The following is a 20,214-nucleotide window of genomic DNA, read 5'->3' as shown; positions in this document are numbered from 1 at the left end:
AGACAGACATCATGACACAGACAGCGTTACACTAGCTAGGTCTGTGCTGTGGCAGCCACACATCGATGGTCCAGACAGCGTTACACTAGCTAGGTCTGTGCTGTGGCAGACACACATTGATGGTCCAGACAGATATCATGACACAGACAGCGTTACACTAGCTAGGTCTGTGCTGTGGCAGCCACACATCGATGGCCCAGACAGACATCATGACACAGACAGCGTTACACCTAGCTAGGTCTGTGCTGTGGCAGACACACATTGATGGTCCAGACAGACATCATGACACAGACAGCGTTACACTAGCTAGGTCTGTGCTGTGGCAGACACACATCGATGGTCCAGACAGCGTTACACTAGCTAGGTCTGTGCTGTGGCAGCCACACATTGATGGCCAAGACAGACATCATGACACAGACAGCGTTACACTAGCTAGGTCTGTGCTGTGGCAGACACACATCGATGGTCCAGACAGCGTTACACTAGCTAGGTCTGTGCTGTGGCAGCCACACATCGATGGCCCAGACAGACATCATGACAGGTAAACATCCTCATGAAGCTGACTGATTTCAAAGTAAAAGTCTTTATCAAAAAACAGCTATGTGACGTTACCATATCTATGTCCCAAATGAAGCTATATAGTGCACTATTGTGGACCAGGACCATGGGGGCTGTTTCCTGTTTCCTTTTTCTAGTGCAATAGTTCACAGCAGGGACAGAGAGCTGAAGGGTAGTAGTGAGAGGAGACCAGCCAGCAGTATCCTGACCTTAGATGAAGGGACCAGCCAGCAGTAACCTGACCTCAGATGAAGGGACCAGCCAGGAGTAACCTGACCTTAGATGAAGGGACCAGCCAGGAGTAACCTGACCTTAGATGAAGGGACCAGCCAGGAGTAACCTGACCTCAGATGAAGGGACCAGCCAGCAGTAACCTGACCTTAGATGAAGGGACCAGCCAGGAGTAACCTGACCTCAGATGAAGGGACCAGCCAGGAGTAACCTGACCTCAGATGAAGGGACCAGCCAGGAGTAACCTGACCTCAGATGAAGGGACCAGCCAGGAGTAACCTGACCTTAGATGAAGGGACCAGCCAGGAGTAACCTGACCTTAGATGTGAGGGCCCAGCCAGGAGTAACCTGACCTCAGATGAAGGGACCAGCCAGGAGTAACCTGACCTTAGATGAAGGGACCAGCCAGGAGTAACCTGACCTCAGATGAAGGGACCAGCCAGGAGTAACCTGACCTTAGATGAAGGGACCTGACCTTAGATGAAGGGCCCAGCCAGCAGTAACCTGACCTTAGATGAAGGGACCAGCCAGGAGTAACCTGACCTCAGATGTGAGGCCATGGCGTAGGTAGAGAGAGATGGCCTGTTGCCCTCATTTTACATTTTCTGATCTCCCATGAGCGTGTGAGCGTGTGTGAGATAGAAGCGCATACAGCAGTTTGATTTAATATAGAAATCCTGTATAAGGTCTACCCCTGGCCTAAGCTAGCCTATATCATCCACACATCTAATCTTTAGTTCCTCTCCTCCCTCCGCCTCCGCCTCTCCTCCCTCCGCCTCCCCCTCTCCTCCTCCCTCCGTCTCCCCCTCCGCCTCCCCCTCTCCCCCTCTCCTCCCTCCGCCTCTCCTCCCCTCCCTCAGCCTCCCCTCCCTCAGCCTCCCCTCCCTCAGCCTCTCCTCTCTCCCCTCCCTCAGCCTCTCCTCTCTCCCCTCCCTCCGCCTCTCCTCTCTCCCCTCCCTCCGCCTCTCCTCTCTCAGCCTCTCCTCTCTCCCCTCCCTCCGCCTCTCAGCCTCTCCTCTCTCCCCTCCCTCCGCCTCTCCGCCTCTCCTCTCTCCCCTCCCTCCGCCTCTCCTCTCTCCGCCTCTCCTCTCCTCCCCTCCCTCCGCCACAGCGGAGAATTCTAAACCACACAGCAACAGTCAAGCTCCTGGATTTCCCTCAACTCTCCACTGAGAAATCCTGGACTCAGGATGACTTCACTTCCTCATTCTACTGTAATTCTCTCTGTCTCCCTCTTTCTTCTCTTCTCTCCCTCATCTGGTTGTTACACACACACACACACACACTAGAGGGAATTGATAATTACATCACCCAAGTATTGATTTGATTTGTAATGTAATATATATATATATATATATATATATATATATTTTTTTTTTTTTTTTTGTGCTAGGTAGTGTTAGCTAGCGCTAGTAGTCTGTACTTGCACCAAACCTCCAGTATAATTCCTCCTTGTTCTCCATCTTCTTTTTAAATAGTGATCCAACACGTTTTCACCACTTTTATTCCCACGACTGACCAGAACAAAACGTGCACGTGCTCCCTCTCTGCAGCAGACGTACAGTAAGCAATAGGTTTGGAACATTAAAACTCAAGATCGAATCGCAATACAAATAGAATTGAGAGAAATTACAATACATATTAATCGGCACCTTATAGTGATAATATCGTATCGCGAGGTCCCTGGCAACTCCCAGACCTACCACACACGCGTGTGCACTCAGAAACATTACACACACAGACACTGTGGACTGGCTTTGATGTAATTACTGCACCATAGTGAAGTACGGACAAGACCTAGTGAACACAATTGTCTTTCTGCTAGTAAGGAAGCAGCCCAGTGCGACCTGTGTGTGTGTGTGCAGACATTACAAATCACATTCATGTGATTTGAGGATTTAAATAAAGTATTTGGAGTAATGTGTGTGCGTGCCTGCATGGGTTGTGTGTGTGTGACAGTGTTTTATTTATTTCATTCTTCACTGCCTGTAGTTCCTCTCACGCTTATATGGAGGCGCACGGCTCCACTGCTCACCACATGCCAAGCCGAGGAGTTCCTTTCTGCCGCACTGTCACCCCGCTAGCCCACTACTGCAGAGGCGCACACACACCGCGTCTATACCGTTAACATACACGATACAGGCGCGGAGATGGGGGCGAAGGAGCATTCACGCTCATCAATTGACAAGGTAAACAACACCTTGGGCCAAAGTCTGTCGGAAAATCTGTATAATGGCGAGCATTGAGTAAACCACGTCACTAGTGAACGATAAAAAAAACCGAGGTGTAGTCCATATCCGTCGGTATCAAACCGGGAACGGTGCCCATACTAATGTACAGCTGTTCGCACTTCGTCAACATTGAAGTTGAGAGGCTTGAGCCCACTGTTGCGTTCAAGATGATCTCACGCAACAAAACACACACAACGGGTCTAGCTAGATACAACCCGTTGATATAGTTAAGACGTATACAGAGAAAAGACACACAAAGCTTGGGACATTTTACATAAATGTACATTGCCATAGACGGTGGGCCAGTGGTCGACAGAGTTTACCAGTACCTAAAAACTGCATTGCTACTGTCAAAAGCGCCTGCGGCCACAAGGTGATTGACTGACCCCGGGTTATTAACAGTTGTAGCAAAAATACTTCGACAACTACTATTACAGCAAACCTTAAAACAGCGCTTAACTCCAACCAATATCAAGGAAGACACCGAAGAAAACTATTAATGACGCTAGTTAGCGTTACTTCCTTAGCAAGACCCGTCATCAAGCTACAGTCAGAGCAGCCCACCGTCACAGCCCTGCCTTGTCCCACATCTCTCCGCACCCAGGTCCGACGACTTACCGATCTCATATGCTGGTGGTGCCGCTGTGATGAGATAGCAAGTGCTGGGAGCCCGGTGACCACAGCGCCGCTGCTCCTGGTCAAGAGGAGCACTGTTCTACACACTTTCGCAGCCATCTCTGTAGTGAAAAATCCTCGCTGGGATGTCGAATGCTGCAGGCGGACCGAGAGAGAGAGACGGTGGCAGGCGGGGGAGTAGAGTAGGCGGACTGCGGGGCTGGGCTTGCGTTTCATACAAACACACCCCGACGCGGCAAGGAATTTCAGAACAGAGGTGGGGTTGAACTCACCAAACAATAACTTTGCCTATAAGTCAATGAAAGCCCTGATCGATTTATTAGGTGCCGTTTCATTTCTGTCATTTCATTCGATACGAAATAGCAGCGAAATGAAAATTATCATTAACCTACAAAAGCACAATATTAAAGAAACGAATACGGGTGTAAATCCACAGCGTTGCCAATTATGGACGATTCGACCAATCAGATAACGCGGAACGGTCCATTCAAGTATACAGGAAGAGAAATCCAGCCACAAGCAGAGAGACAAATGTATTGTTGTCAAACCGCACCTTTTTGGATTCTGACCTTACCTGAGATGTTGGTATTAGTTTGACTGAGGCTGTTTGAGTATATAATTGTTCTTTAGTAAGTAGGCTACTGTGTAGTTACTCTTTGATTTATTTTACCTTTATTTAATTAGGCAAGTTAAGAACAAATTATTATTAGGAACAGTTGGTTAACTGCCTGTTCAGGGGCAGAACGACACATTTGTACCCTGTCAGCTCGGGGATTTGAACTTGCAACCTTCCGGTTACTAGTTCACCGCTCTAACCACTAGGCTACCCAACCGCCTACAGCGTAAAGGAAAACAGTGATAGAATGCTACAAGTTAGGTTACCAACAAGCAAAGCAGGAGTCCGATATGTATTTATTCAAACAGGATTCTTCCCCCTTTTTCGTATTGTATTGGCTGATTTCATTTGGACTTGAGTTGCAATGCATGTGCAGGGTCAACCTGGTTTTAGAGCATTTCCAAATCTGTATGTAAATCCGAGGTACTCCTTTTCAGTATGATATGTTACGTTCCGTAGTTTGTGCATGTCCATCATCCATTGCGTATGATATATGTTACGAATTTGCAAAACGTATGATATGTGACCAAATCCAATTTGTTGTGGCTAACGTTAGCTATGTGGCTAATGTTCGCAAGGCTGAGGGTAAGGAGTTAAGGTTAGAGTTGAGGGAAAAGGGTTAGTTTACATGCAAAATAGTTGCAACGTAGTAGTTTAAGTAGTTCAAATTCTAATGTTGTCAGTTGATGAAATTCAAATACGCAACCTTTGGGTTGCTAGTTCCTGTTCGACGTCCACCCATGCACCCCTACCAACCACCCATTTTCAGAAATGTCATGTCGAAAGAGGTTACAAAAGACGGAAATGAGAAAAAAGTTTACCTCTTTTTCTGAATTCACCCATTACAATACATCAAGCTGCTGTTTTACCCCTAGCTAAGCCATCTATTCCATTAGGTTGTTACTGTTTGTGTCCCAAATGGCACCCTATTCCCTATATAGTGCACTACTATTGGATCTGGTCGAAGTGCATAATGTAGGGAATATGGTGCCATTTGGGACAGAGATTTGATGTATTTTTAGCTCTTCAATCTCTCTCTATCTCCTCTCTCTCTCCCCCCCATCTCCTCTCTCTCTCTCTCCCCATCTTCTCTCTCCCCATCTCCTCTCTCTCCCCATCTCCTCTTTCTCTCCCCCTCTCTCCCCCATCTCCTCTTTCTCTCTCTCCCCATTTCCTCGCTCACTTTCTGTCCTATCACTCTCCTCTCTCTCTCCTATCTGTCGCAAAACAGTGCTGGATGGGACCGCAGTGGAGAAGGTGAAAAGCTTAAAGTTCCCAGGTGTACACATCACTGACAATCTGAAATGGTCCACCCACACGTACAGGGTGGTGAAGAAGGTGCAACGTGTGTCTTCCACCTCATGTGGCTGAAGACCCTCACAAACCTTTTACAGATGCACCATTGAGAGCATCCTGTCGGGCTACATCACCGCCTGGTACGACAACTGCACCGCCTGCAACCACATGGCTCTCCAGAGGGTGGCGCGGTCTCCCCAACGCATCACCGAGGGCACGCAGCCTGCCCTCCTGGACATCTACAGCAACCGATGTCACAGGAAGGCCAAAAAGATCATCACCCACCCCTGCCGAGCCATGGCCTGTTCACCCCGTTATCATCCAGAAAGTGAGGTCAGTACAGGTGCATCAAAGCTGGGACCGAGAGACTGAAAAACAGCTTCTATCTCAAGGCCGTCAGACCTTTAAATGGCCATTTCTAGCCGCCCTCCAATCCAGGACCCGGCCCTGAACTAAGTCACTGTCACTAGCCAGCTACCACCTGGTTACTCAACCCTGCACCTTAGAGGCTGCTGCCCTGTGTACATAGACATGGAATCACTGGTTACTCAACCCTGCACCTTAGAGGCTGCTGCCCTATATACATAGACATGGAATCACTGGTCACTTTAATAATGTTTACATAATGTTTTACTGTATTCTACTGTATTTTAGTCAAAGCCACGCCAACATTACTCATCCTAATATTTAGATATTTCTTAATTCCATTCTTTTACTTTTAGATTTAGGAACACAAGCATTTAGTTAGATACTACTGCACTGTTGGAGCTAGGAACACAATAATTTAGTTAGATACTACTGCACTGTTGGAGCTAGGAACACAATAATTTAGTTAGATACTACTGCACTGTTGGAGCTAGGAACACAAGCATTTAGTTAGATACTACTGCACTGTTGGAGCCAGGAACACAAGCATTTAGTTAGATACTACTGCACTGTTGGAGCTAGGAACACAAGCATTTAGTTAGATACTACTGCACTGTTGGAGCTAGGAACACAAGCATTTAGTTAGATACTACTGCACTGTTGGAGCTAGGAACACAAGCATTTAGTTAGATACTACTGCACTGTTGGAGCTGGGAACACAAGCATTTAGTTAGATACTACTGCACTGTTGGAGCTAGGAACACAATACTTTTGCTAGATACTACTGCACTGTTGGAGCTGGGAACACAATAATTTAGTTAGATACTACTGCACTGTTGGAGCTAGGAACACAATAATTGAGTTAGATACTACTGCACTGTTGGAGCTAGGAACACAAGAATTTAGTTAGATACTACTGCACTGTTGGAGCTAGGAACCAAGCATTTAGATAGATATTACTGCACTGTTGGAGCTAGAAACACAAGCATTTAGTTAGATACTACTGCACTGTTGGAGCTAGGAACCAAGCATTTAGATAGATATTACTGCACTGTTGGAGCTAGAAACACAAGCATTTAGTTAGATACTACTGCACTGTTGGAGCTAGGAACCAAGCATTTAGATAGATATTACTGCACTGTTGGAGCTAGAAACACAAGCATTTAGTTAGATACTACTGCACTGTTGGAGCTAGGAACACAAGAATTTTGCTAGATACTACTGCACTGTTGGAGCTAGGAACACAAGAATTTTGCTATAGCCGCAAAAACGTCTGATGAATAAATGATGTGTATATGTGTATGCGACCAATACAATTTCATTTGATTTGATGGATCGATATCTAATTGAATTGATGTATATTTTCCATACAAACGCCTGAGTATCTCCTCTTTGTCAGATGGATGACACTGTGCTTTATGAATATGGATTGTTCACACAGTAACTCCAAAACTATATGCACGTTTTTTTCCTTATTTTTCTTGTACAAAATTGGTGAGGAGACCTATAGTGACCTACTTTTGACCACTAAGGGCCCTGGTAAAAAGTAATGCACTTTGGGAAGTGGGTGCCATTTGACCACTGCAGGCGATGCCTGACGAAGGACATCCTTAATGGAATATAATGTCATTATATTGTCAACACAGCCACATTCACAGAGCCGCGCCTGTTTAGGAGGACGAAGCTCTGTGAGGAATGGAACCTTATCTCCTGTAATGTGGACTACTTTGACCAGGGTCCATAGTGTGTATGGTTCCATTTAGAATGCCAGTGTGTAGGGTTCCGTTTAGAATGCCAGCGTGTAGGGTTCCGTTTAGAATGCCAGCGCGTAGGGTTCCGTTTAGAATGCCAGTGTGTAGGGTTCCGTTTAGAATGCCAGTGTGTAGGGTTCCGTTTAGAATGCCAGCGTGTAGGGTTACGTTTAGAATGCCAGTGTGTAGGGTTCCGTTTAGAATGCCAGCGTGTAGGGTTCCGTTTAGAATGCCAGTGTGTAGGGTTCCGTTTAGAATGCCAGTGTGTAGGGTTCCGTTTAGAATGCCAGTGTGTAGGGTTCCGTTTAGAATGCCAGCGTGTAGGGTTCCGTTTAGAATGCCAGTGTGTAGGGTTCCGTTTAGAATGCCAGCGCGTAGGGTTCCGTTTAGAATGCCAGCGTGTAGGGTTCCGTTTAGAATGGCAGCGTGTAGGGTTCCGTTTAGAATGCCAGCGTGTAGGGTTCCGTTTAGAATGCCAGCGTGTAGGGTTCCGTTTAGAATGCCAGCGCGTAGGGTTCTGTTTAGAATGTCAGTGTGTAGGGTTCCGTTTAGAATGCCAGCGTGTAGGGTTCCGTTTAGAATGCCAGTGTGTAGGGTTCCGTTTAGAATGGCAGCGTGTAGGGTTCCGTTTAGAATGCCAGCGTGTAGGGTTCCGTTTATAATGGCAGCGTGTAGGGTTCCGTTTAGAATGCCAGCGTGTAGGGTTCCATTTAGAATGCCAGCGTGTAGGGTTCCGTTTCGATCTGATTTTTTATGAACCTTTATTTAGCTAGGCAAGTCAGTTAAGAACACATTCTTATTTACAATGATGGCCTACCAAAAGGCCTCCTGCGGGGACGGGGGCTGGGATTAAAAATAAATTAAATCAAAATATAGGACATAACACACATCATGACAAGATAGACAACACAACACCACAAAAGGAGAGACCTAAGACAACAGCATAGCATGGCAGCAACACATGACAACACAGCATGGTAACAACACAGCATGACAACAACATGTTAGCAACACAACATGGTAGCAGCAAAACATGGTACAAACATTATTGGGCACAAACTACAGCACAAAGGGCAAGAAGATAGAGACAACAATACATCACACAAAGCAGCCACAACTGTCACTAAGAGTGTCCATGATTGAGTCTTTGAACGAAGAGATTGAGATAAAACTGTCCAGTTTGAGTGTTTGTTGCAGCTCGTTCCAGTCGCTAGCTGCAGCGAACTGAAAAGAGGAGAGATCCAGGGATGTGTGTGCTTTGGGGACCTGAATGTGACTGGCAGAACAGGTGTTGTATGTGAATGATGACGGCTGCAGTAGATATCTCAGATAGGGGGGAGTGAGGCCTAAGGGTTTTATAAATAAGCATCAACCAGTGGGTCTTGCGACGGGTATACAGAGATGACCAGTTTACAGAGGAGTATAGAGTGCAGTGATGTGTCCTATAAGGAGCATTGGTGGCAAATCTGATGGCCGAATGGTAAAGAACATCTAGTCGCTCGAGAGCACCCTTACCTTACGATCTATAAATTATGTCTCCGTAAACTAGCATGGATAGGATGGTCATCTGAATCAGGGTTAGTTTGGCAGCTGGGGTGAAAGAGGAGTGATTACGATAGAGGAAACCAAGTCCAGATTTAACTTTAGCCTGCAGCTTTGATATGTGCTGAGAGAAGGACAGTGTATCGTCTAGTCATACTCCCAAGTACTTGTATGAGGTGACTACCTCAAGCTCTAAACCCTCAGAGGTAGTAATTACACCGGTGGGGAGAGGGACATTCTTCTTACCAAACCACATGACCTTTGTTTCGGAGGTGTTCAAGGTTAAGGGCAGAGAAAGCTTGATGGACACTAAGAAAGGTTTGTTATAGAGCGTTTAACACAAAATCCTGGGAGGGGCCAGCTGAGTATAAGACTGTATCATCTGCATATAAATGGATGAGAGAGCTTCCTACTGCCTGAGCTATGTTGTTGACTGCGAGTGTGTAGGATTCCATTTTAGAATGCGCGTTCAGAATGCCAACCCTTGATTTGATACAATAAAACGCTAGATTACAAAGTTCGTTGCTTGATTACAAAAGAGGGCGTGGAATGACTTTAGTCATGTTTGTTCTTTTACTTCTTCCTAGTACATGTCCATAAGTGATTGGATAGGTTTAAGCAAGGTTACCAAGGTTACCATCCTATTTCATTCACCAATCCAGATCTCTGATTACTTTAGGGAAGGTAGGAAGGTAGTTAGGTAGGTAAGAAGGAAGTAAGGACTAGGTTGGTAGGAAGGAAGAAAGGAAGGAAGGTAGGTAGGTAAGAAGAAAGTGAGGACTGTAGGGGGTTAGGTAGGTAGGTAGGAAGGAATGAAGGACTGTAGGTAGGAAGGAAGGATGGAAGGTAGGAAGGAAGGAAGGACTGTAAGTAGGTAGGTAGGTAGGTAGGTAGGTAGGTAGGTAGGTAGGTAGGTAGGTAGGTAGGTAGGTAGGTAGGTGGGTGGGTGGGTGGGTAGGTAGGTAGGTAGGTTGGAAGGAAGGAAGGACTGTAGGTAGGAAGGAAGGAAGGACTGTAGAGGGGTAGGGAGGAAGGAAATACTAGGTAGGTAGGTAGGTAGGAAGGAAGGACTGTAGGTAAGTAGGAAGGAAGTAAGGAAGGAATAGTTTCTTAAGTATCAGAAAAGGATCTTTAAAAATACAGTTGATAGCTGGTATCTGTTGATAGCTGGTATCAGTTGATAGCTGGTATCTGTTGATAGCTGGTATCTGTTGATAGCTGGTATCTGTTGATAGCTGGTATCAGTTGATAGCTGGTATCAGTTGATAGCTGGTATCTGTTGATAGCTGGTATCTGTTGATAGCTGGTATCAGTTGATAGCTGGTATCAGTTGATAGCTGGTATCAGTGGATAGCTGGTATCAGTGGATAGCTGGTATCTGTTGATAGCTGGTATCAGTTGATAGCTGGTATCTGTTGATAGCTGGTATCAGTTGATAGCTGGTACCTGTTGATAGCTGGTATCTGTTGATAGCTGGTATCAGTTGATAGCTGGTATCTGTTGATAGCTGGTATCTGTTGATAGCTGGTATCAGTGGATAGCTGGTATCAGTGGATAGCTGGTATCAGTGGATAGCTGGTATCTGTTGATAGCTGGTATCAGTTGATAGCTGGTATCAGTTGATAGCTGGTATCTATTGATAGCTGGTATCAGTTGATAGCTGGTATCTGTTGATAGCTGGTATCTGTTGATAGCTGGTATCAGTTGATAACTGGTATCTGTTGTGGTTACTCACCTCTGCGACCTCCCTGTCCCCCAGGCTTTGTTCCAAACGGCACCCTAATCCTTACTTAGGGCTCTGGTCGAAAGTAGTGCTCTATATAGGGAATAGGGTGCGATTTGGGAAGCAGGGTCCCTCGCCTGGTGCGGTGCACCATACCGTCTGGTGATGCAATTTAAATGCAAATGTGTTTTTAGGCTGGGGCTGGGAGTGAGTCTGAGACAGGGACCATGCTGCCTGGTTGCCAGCTCCAAGGCCTCTGTAGCCTGGTGTTAGTCCCTGGAGTGAAGCCCAATGTGCAGCGGGCTTCGCCTGGGTCCCCTGGGAGTGAGTGTTGATGTCAGAACACCTAAATAGTACATTGAACAGAGACTGTGAAGATTCTGGTCGTGTTCCTCTGTTCAGACGTTGCTGACGCATGTCAGATCTTACAACGCCTGGACAGGTATTTTACGTATCAGCTAACCGCATGCAATGTCTGAGCAGGGGAACACAACCTCTTTTCTTCGAGGCAGAACCTTAAACTCATTCCTTGAAAACAGCTCTAGTTCGTGCTCCTGAAGTGAATCCATATGAGCCAAGCCTGCGCCAATGGTAGAGCAGCAGTCAGATGACCTAAACAGAACCTTAATAAGACAACCATAGAGTAACCATGGGAACCTTAATAAGACAACCATAGAGTAACCATGGGAACCTCAATGAGCCAACCATAGAGTAACCATGGGAACCTTAATAAGACAACCATAGAATAACCATGGGAACCTTAATAAGACAACCATAGAGTAACCATGGGAACCTTAATAAGCCAACCATAGAGTAATCATGGGAACCTTAATAAGACAACCATAGAGTAACCATGGGAACCATAGGGTGCATTCGTAAATTCACTCTGGCAATCTACTCCAAGTTCAGAGCACTCAGGTTTAAGAGTACCAGAATAATTTATGAATTTTCGAACGGTTTAGCACGCGGATATGTCAGTAAACATCACCTAAAAACTGAATTAACTGGTTGCCAGTAACACCGTTACAGTCATTAACCCTTGAGATGACATGAAAAAAGCCTGACCAACTCAGCTAGGGCGAGTTGAACGGTCAGAGTGAGGTGTTCTCTCATTTATGTCTGGAAGTAGCTACAGTAGCAAGCTAGACAACGTTTAGCCAGTTAGCTTGGGTGCTTGACTGGCGTTGCGCTCCGGATGAACCCTACTCCTCCGGCAGAGCGTACATGAAAGCACCTCGGGCGAAACGCTCTGAATTTACAAACAAACAATCTGATGATGCTCCGAATTTACAAAACGGCCCTAAAGCGCACTTTGACACTCCAGAGTGAATTTACAAACACAGCCTTAGTGTAAACACACTAATGCCTAATACCATCTATCAACCAGCTGAGTGAGTTTTGCTGCTAGTGCCAGATAAGCGGGGTTTTAAGTTTTGCAGCTATTCTATTGGTTCCATTGCATCAGGCAAGCTTAATCAAGCCCAGCTATAGTATTTGAAATTATTTTGTATTTGAACCCAGGTCTGTTTATAACTATGTGATGTGTGGGGGAAGGGAGTGAATAGTATTTGAACCCAGGTCTGTTTATAACTATGTGATGTGTGGGGGAAGGGAGTGAATAGTATTTGAACCCAGGTCTGTTTATAACTATGTGATGTGTGGGGGAAGGGAGTGAATAGTATTTGAACCCAGGTCTGTTTATAACTATGTGATGTGTGGGGGAAGGGAGTGAATAACAGTTGTTCACTATTTGTTCATTCAGGTCCCATGACCTCTCCCAGCCTATTAGAAGACAGCCTTGAAGATTTGGACTCTCGCCTGTTCGCTGAGTAAAGAATCTATGAAATTCATTCCATAACAACCAGGGAACTGTGTGTGTGTGTGTGTGTGTGTGTGTGTGTGTGTGTGTGTGTGTGTGTGTGTGTGTGTGTGTGTGTGTGTGTGTGTGTGTGTGTGTGTGTGTGTGTGTGTGTGTGTGTGTGTGTGTGTGTGTGTGTGTGTGCATGCGTGTGTGTGTTAGACAACTCTTGAAGCACTTTTGTTGTTGCCGTGGGTTACTTGACTGCATATTGCTGTGTTCCTAACAAATACCAGCTCTGCAACAAATGCTGTGTCAATAGACACGGGACATGGTGTATCTCTATGACTGAGAGAGAGACACGGGACATGGTGTATCTCTATGACTGAGAGAGAGACACGGGACATGGTGTATCTCTATGGCTGAGAGAGAGACATGGGACATGGTGTATCTCTATGACTGAGAGAGAGACATGAGACATGGTGTATCTCTATGGCTGAGAGAGAGACACGGGACATGGTGTATCTCTATGACTGAGAGAGAGACATGAGACATGGTGTATCTCTATGGCTGAGAGAGAGACATGAGACATGGTGTATCTCTATGGCTGAGAGAGAGACATGGGACATGGTGTATCTCTATGACTGAGAGAGAGACACGGGACATGGTGTATCTCTATGACTGAGAGAGAGACACGGGACATGGTGTATCTCTATGGCTGAGAGAGAGACATGGGACATGGTGTATCTCTATGGCTGAGAGAGAGACATGAGACATGGTGTATCTCTATGGCTGAGAGAGAGACATGAGACATGGTGTATCTCTATGGCTGAGAGAGAGACACGGGACATGGTGTATCTCTATGACTGAGAGAGAGACATGAGACATGGTGTATCTCTATGGCTGAGAGAGAGACATGAGACATGGTGTATCTCTATGGCTGAGAGAGAGACATGGGACATGGTGTATCTCTATGACTGAGAGAGAGACACGGGACATGGTGTATCTCTATGACTGAGAGAGAGACACGGGACATGGTGTATCTCTATGGCTGAGAGAGAGACATGGGACATGGTGTATCTCTATGGCTGAGAGAGAGACATGAGACATGGTGTATCTCTATGGCTGAGAGAGAGACATGAGACATGGTGTATCTCTATGGCTGAGAGAGAGACATGGGACATGGTGTATCTCTATGACTGAGAGAGAGACATGAGACATGGTGTATCTCTATGGCTGAGAGAGAGACATGGGACATGGTGTATCTCTATGGCTGAGAGAGAGACACGGGACATGGTGTATCTCTATGGCTGAGAGAGAGACATGAGACATGGTGTATCTCTATGGCTGAGAGAGAGACATGAGACAGAGAGACAATTCATAGGGAGGTCTCAGATCTCTCTACTCTCTAGTACCCTGTTTCAACAGCCAGAGGCCCAATGTCAGCTCTGGATAATGCGAAGAGAGGGGAGTTCACAGTACACAGAGAGAGAGGAGTTCACAGTACACACAGAGAGAGGAGTTCACAGTACACAGAGAGAGGGTAGTACACAGAGAGAGGGGAGTTCACAGTACACAGAGAGAGAGGAGTTCACAGTACACAGAGAGAGAGGAGTTCACAGTACACAGAGAGAGAGGAATTCACAGTACACAGAGAGAGAGGAGTTCACAGGGAGAGGGGAGTTCACAGTACACAGAGAGAGAGGAGTCCACAGTACACAGAGAGAGAGGAGTTCACAGTACACAGAGAGAGGGGAGTTCACAGGGAGAGGGGAGTTCACAGTACACAGAGAGAGGGTAGTACACAGAGAGAGGGTAGTACACAGAGAGAGGGGAGTTCACAGTACACAGAGAGAGAGGAGTTCACAGTACACAGAGAGAGAGGAGTTCACAGTACACAGAGAGAGAGGAGTCCACAGTACACAGAGAGAGGGGAGTTCACAGTACACAGAGAGAGGGGAGTTCACAGTACACAGAGAGAGGGGAGTTCACAGGGAGAGGGGAGTTCACAGTACACAGAGAGTGGGGAGTTCACAGTACACAGAGAGAGGGGAGTTCACAGTACACAGAGAGAGGGGAGTTCACAGTACACAGAGAGAGAGGAGTTCACAGTACACAGAGAGAGGGGAGTTCACAGTACACAGAGAGAGAGGAGAAACGTGTCGTAGAAACGTCTATCAGTACCTGATGAATGAGGCCACTCCCAGGGCTGGTCACAGACACACACACACACACTACTTAGCCCACACTAAACATTTCTTCAGGGTTGGACAGTCAGAATTGGGAGTGTACAGTTGCACACTTTTATTGTGGTAATGTGATCCAAACCTGTACAGAGGTAATGACGCATATAAGACACACACACACACACACACACACACACACACACACACACACACACACACACACGATGACATCTGTAACGTGAAACCTGTTTACCCCTTCACTGGTCCTGTGTAGGTGTTTACCTGATCCTTTTATTACAGTGTTAGACTGCATCCCCGATGGCACCCTATTCCCTATGTAGTGCACTACTTTAGACCAGGGCCCTATGGGGAATGGCACCCTATTCCCTATGTAGTGCACTACTATAGACCAGGGCCCTATGGGGAATGGCACCCTATTCCCTATGTAGTGCACTACTTTAGACCAGGGCCCTATGTGGAATGGCACCCTATTCCCTATGTAGTGCACTACTTTAGACCAGGGCCCTATGGGGAATGGCACCCTATTCCCTATGTAGTGCACTCCTTTAGACCAGGGCCCTATGGTGAATGTCACCCTATTCCCTATGGAGTGCACTACTTTAGACCAGGGCCCTATGGGGAATGGCACCCTATTCCCTATGTAGTGCACTACTTTAGACCAGGGCCCTATGGGGAATGGCATCCTATTCCCTATGTAGTGCACTACTTTAGACCAGGGCCCTATGGGGAATGGCACCCTATTCCCTATGTAGTGCACTACTTTAGACCAGGGCCCTATGGGGAATGGCACCCTATTCCCTATGTAGTGCACTACTTTAGACCAGGGCCCTATGGGGAATGGCACCCTATTCCCTATGTAGTGCACTACTTTAGACCAGGGCCCTATGGGGAATGGCACCCTATTCCCTATGTAGTGCACTACTTTAGACCAGGGCCCTATGGGGAATGGCACCCTATTCCCTATGTAGTGCACTACTTTAGACCAGGGCCCGATGGGGAATGGCACCCTATTCCCTATGTAGTGCACTACTTTAGACCAGGGCCCTATGGGGAATGGCACCCTATTCCCTATGTAGTGCACTACTTTAGACCAGGGCCCTATGGGGAATGGCACCCTATTCCCTATGTAGTGCACTACTTTAGACCAGGGCCCTATGGGGAATGGCACCCTATTCCCTATGTAGTGCACTACTTTAGACCAGGGCCCTATGGGGAATGGCACCCTATTCCCTATGTAGTGCACTACTTTAGACCAGGGCCCTATGGGGAATGGCACTCTATTCCCTATGTAGTGCACTACTATAGACAAGGGCCCTATGGAGAATGGCACCCTATTCCCTATGTAGTGCACTACTTTAGACCAGGGCCCTATGGGGAATGGCACCCTATTCCCTATGTAGTGCACTACTTTAGACCAGGGCCCTATGGGGAATGGCACTCTATTCCCTATGTAGTGCACTACTATAGACAAGGGCCCTATGGAGAATGGCACCCTATTCCCTATGTAGTGCACTACTTTAGACCAGGGCCCTATGGGGAATGGCACCCTATTCCCTATGTAGTGCACTACTTTAGACCAGGGCCCTATGGGGAATGGCACCCTATTCCCTATGTAGTGCACTACTTTAGACCAGGGCCCTATGGGGAATGGCACCCTATTTCCTATGTAGTGCACTCCTTTAGACCGGGCCCTATGGGGAATGGCACCCTATTCCTTATGTAGTGCACTACTTTAGACCAGGGCCCTATGGGGAATGGCACCCTATTCCCTATGTAGTGCACTACTTTAGACCAGGGCCCTATGGGGAATGGCACCCTATTCCCTATGTAGTGCACTACTTTAGACCAGGGCCCTATGGGGAATGGCACCCTATTCCCTATGTAGTGCACTACTTTAGACCAGGGCCCTATGGGGAATGGCACTCTATTCCCTATGTAGTGCACTACTTTTGATAAGGGCCCATAGAAGGCCAACATAGTGCAGCGGTCTAAAGGCACTGCATCTCAGTGCTTGAGGCGTCACTACATAACCTGGTTTGATTCCAGGCTGTATCACATCCGGCCGTGATTGGGAGTCCCACAGGGCGGCGCTCAATTGGCCCAGCGTCGTCCGGGTTTGGGCCGGGGGTAGGCCGTCATTGTAAATAAGAATTTGTTCTTTAACTGACTTGCCTGGTTTAAATAGAGGTTAAATAAAATAATAAAACACAATATGTAGAGAATAGGACGCAGACTCAGTGTTAGTTTATATCCCATGAAGCAGTTCAGGTTTGACGTGTTTGATTCATGCATTAAAGGCTCTCCAAAGACGTTGTTTACAGCATAGTAACACGTATACAACAACAACAACAACAACAACAACAAGAAGACAGAGACATGTTGTAAAACATTCTATTAACCGTCCAAATAAAAATGTATTCAAACAGCTCCGTTGGATATAAAGGTTAGTCTACATTATGGACAGCATCAGGACAGTCTACATTATGGACAGCATCAGGACAGTCTACATTATGGACAGCATCAGGACAGTCTATATTATGGACAGCATCAGGACAGTCTACATTATGGACAGCATCAGGACAGTCTACATTATGGACAGCATCAGGACAGTCTACATTATGGACAGCATCAGGACAGTCTACATTATGGAGAGCATCAGGACAGTCTACATTATGGAGAGCATCAGGACAGTCTACATTATGGAGAGCATCAGGACAGTCTACATTATGGACAGCATCAGGACAGTCTATATTATGGACAGCATCAGGACAGTCTACATTATGGACAGCATCAGGACAGTCTACATTATGGACAGCATCAGGACAGTCTACATTATGGACAGCATCAGGACAGTCTACATTATGGACAGCATCAGGACAGTCTACATTATGGACAGCATCAGGACAGTCTACATTATGGACAGCATCAGGACAGTCTATATTATGGACAGCATCAGGACAGTCTACATTATGGAGAGCATCAGGACAGTCTACATTATGGACAGCATCAGGTTAGTCTACATTATGGACAGCATCAGGACAGTCTACATTATGGAGAGCATCAGGACAGTCTACATTATGGACAGCATCAGGACAGTCTACATTATGGACAGCATCAGGACAGTCTACTTTATGGACAGCATCAGGACAGTCTACATTATGGACAGCATCAGGACAGTCTACAGTATGGACAGCATCAGGACAGTCTACATTATGGACAGCATCAGGACAGTCTACATTATGGACAGCATCAGGACAGTCTACATTATAGACAGCATCAGGACAGTCTACATTATGGACAGCATCAGGACAGTCTACATTATGGCCAGCAGGAGGCCAGTCTACATTATGGACAGCAGAAGGCCAGTCTACATTATGGACAGCATCAGGACAGTCTACATTATGGAGAGCATCAGGACAGTCTACATTATGGAGAACATCAGGTTAGTCTACGTTATGGACAGCATCAGGACAGTCTACATTATGGACAGCATCAGGACAGTCTACATTATGGACAGCATCAGGACAGTCTACATTATGGACAGCATCAGGACAGTCTACATTATGGAGAGCATCAGGACAGTCTACATTATGGAGAACATCAGGTTAGTCTACGTTATGGACAGCATCAGGACAGTCTACATTATGGACAGCATCAGGACAGTCTACATTATGGACAGCAGAAGGCCAGTCTACATTATGGACAGCATCAGGACAGTCTACATTATGGAGAGCATCAGGACAGTCTACATTATGGAGAGCATCAGGACAGTCTACATTATGGACAGCATCAGGTTAGTCTACGTTATGGACAGCATCAGGACAGTCTACATTACGGACAGCATCAGGACAGTCTACATTATGGACAGCATCAGGACAGTCTACATTATGGAGAGCATCAGGTTAGTCTACATTATGGACAGCATCAGGACAGTCTACATTATGGAGAGCATCAGGTTAGTCTACATTATAGACAGCATCAGGACAGTCTACATTATGGAGAGCATCAGGTTAGTCTACGTTATGGACAGCATCAGGTTAGTCTACGTTATGGACAGCATCAGGACAGTCTACATTACGGACAGCATCAGGACAGTCTACATTATGGACAGCATCAGGACAGTCTACATTATGGAGAGCATCAGGTTAGTCTACATTATGGACAGCATCAGGACAGTCTGCATCATGGAGAGCATCAGGTTAGTCTACATTATGGACAGCATCAGGACAGTCTACATTATGGAGAGCATCAGGTTAGTCTACATTATAGACAGCATCAGGACAGTCTACATTATGGAGAGCATCAGGTTAGTCTACGTTATGGACAACAGCGGGCCATTCTACATCATGGACAACAGCAGGTTAGTCTACATTATGGACAGCAGCAAGCCAGTCTACATTATGGACAGCATCAGGACAGTCTACATTATGGACAGCAGCAGGCCAGTCTACATTATGGACAGCAGCAGGTTAGTCTACATTATGGACAGCATCAGGCCAGTCTACATTATGGACAACAGCAGGTTAGTCTACATTATGGACAGCAGCAGGTTAGTCTACATTATGGACAACAGCGGGCCAGTCTACATTGTGGACAGCAGAAGGCCAGTCTACTCTATGAATAACATTTCACAATGGATGCCTTGTGTGTGTGTGTGTGTGTGTGTGTGTGTTTGCTTGCTTGCTGAACAGCCCAGCTCAACCCGGGGATCTGGCAGGCACTAGGACCCAGGCATCCCTCCACAGCCCCAGCCCAGCCCAACCTGGGGATCTGGCAGGCACTAGGACCCAGGCAGTCCTCCACAGCCCCAGCCCAGCCCAACCTGGGGATCTGGCAGGCACTAGGACCCAGGCAGCCCTCCAGCCCCAGCCCAACAGTAAGGAAGTAGGCAGTGTGAACAAAGTGACTCTTTAAGTCACAAATGGTGCCCTATTTCCTCCAGGAAGTGTTCACTTGGCTATTTTCCACCACCTGTTGTGTTACAGACAGAATGGTTTGTTACTGACTGGTCTACACACTGGTCTACACACTGGTCTACACACTGGTCTACACACTAGTCTACACACTGGTCTACACACTGGTCTACACACTAGTCTACACACTGGTCTACACACTAGTCTACACACTGGTCTACACACAAAACCACCATAATGTAAAAGTGGAAATCTGTTATTAGAAATAAAAAAATGTGGAATGTTTTTGAAATGAAAAGATGAAATGTCTTGAGTCAATAAGTATTCAACCCCTTTTGTTATGACA

At 46.5% G+C, this 20,214-nt stretch overlaps 1 protein-coding gene and 1 long non-coding RNA gene across 2 annotated transcripts in view; one reads left to right on the top strand and one right to left on the bottom strand.

The window, feature by feature from the left end:
* mcu (mitochondrial calcium uniporter) overlaps positions 1–5,514 on the bottom strand; it is a 139,878-nt gene extending 134,364 nt beyond the window's left edge. Inside the window, exon 1 of the mRNA XM_036946050.2 lies at positions 3,639–5,514. Coding sequence (XP_036801945.2) covers positions 3,639–3,872 — 234 coding nt within the window. The 5' untranslated portion in view covers positions 3,873–5,514. The remainder of the gene's footprint in view (positions 1–3,638) is intronic.
* LOC149976527 (uncharacterized) lies at positions 3,904–7,245 on the top strand. The gene is made up of 2 exons (XR_016487094.1): positions 3,904–4,285; positions 5,504–7,245. It is a non-coding gene; the product is annotated as an uncharacterized LOC149976527 (long non-coding RNA).
* Positions 7,246–20,214: the final 12,969 nt, after the last annotated feature.

The sequence above is a fragment of the Oncorhynchus mykiss genome, chromosome 16 (genome assembly GCF_057628025.1).
Source record: "Oncorhynchus mykiss isolate SJ-2025 chromosome 16, ASM5762802v1, whole genome shotgun sequence".
In the NCBI taxonomy this organism is placed as follows: Eukaryota; Metazoa; Chordata; class Actinopteri; order Salmoniformes; family Salmonidae; genus Oncorhynchus; species Oncorhynchus mykiss.
Note: the sequence above shows the minus strand (reverse complement) of the source record. Positions and strands in the feature narration are given on the sequence as shown.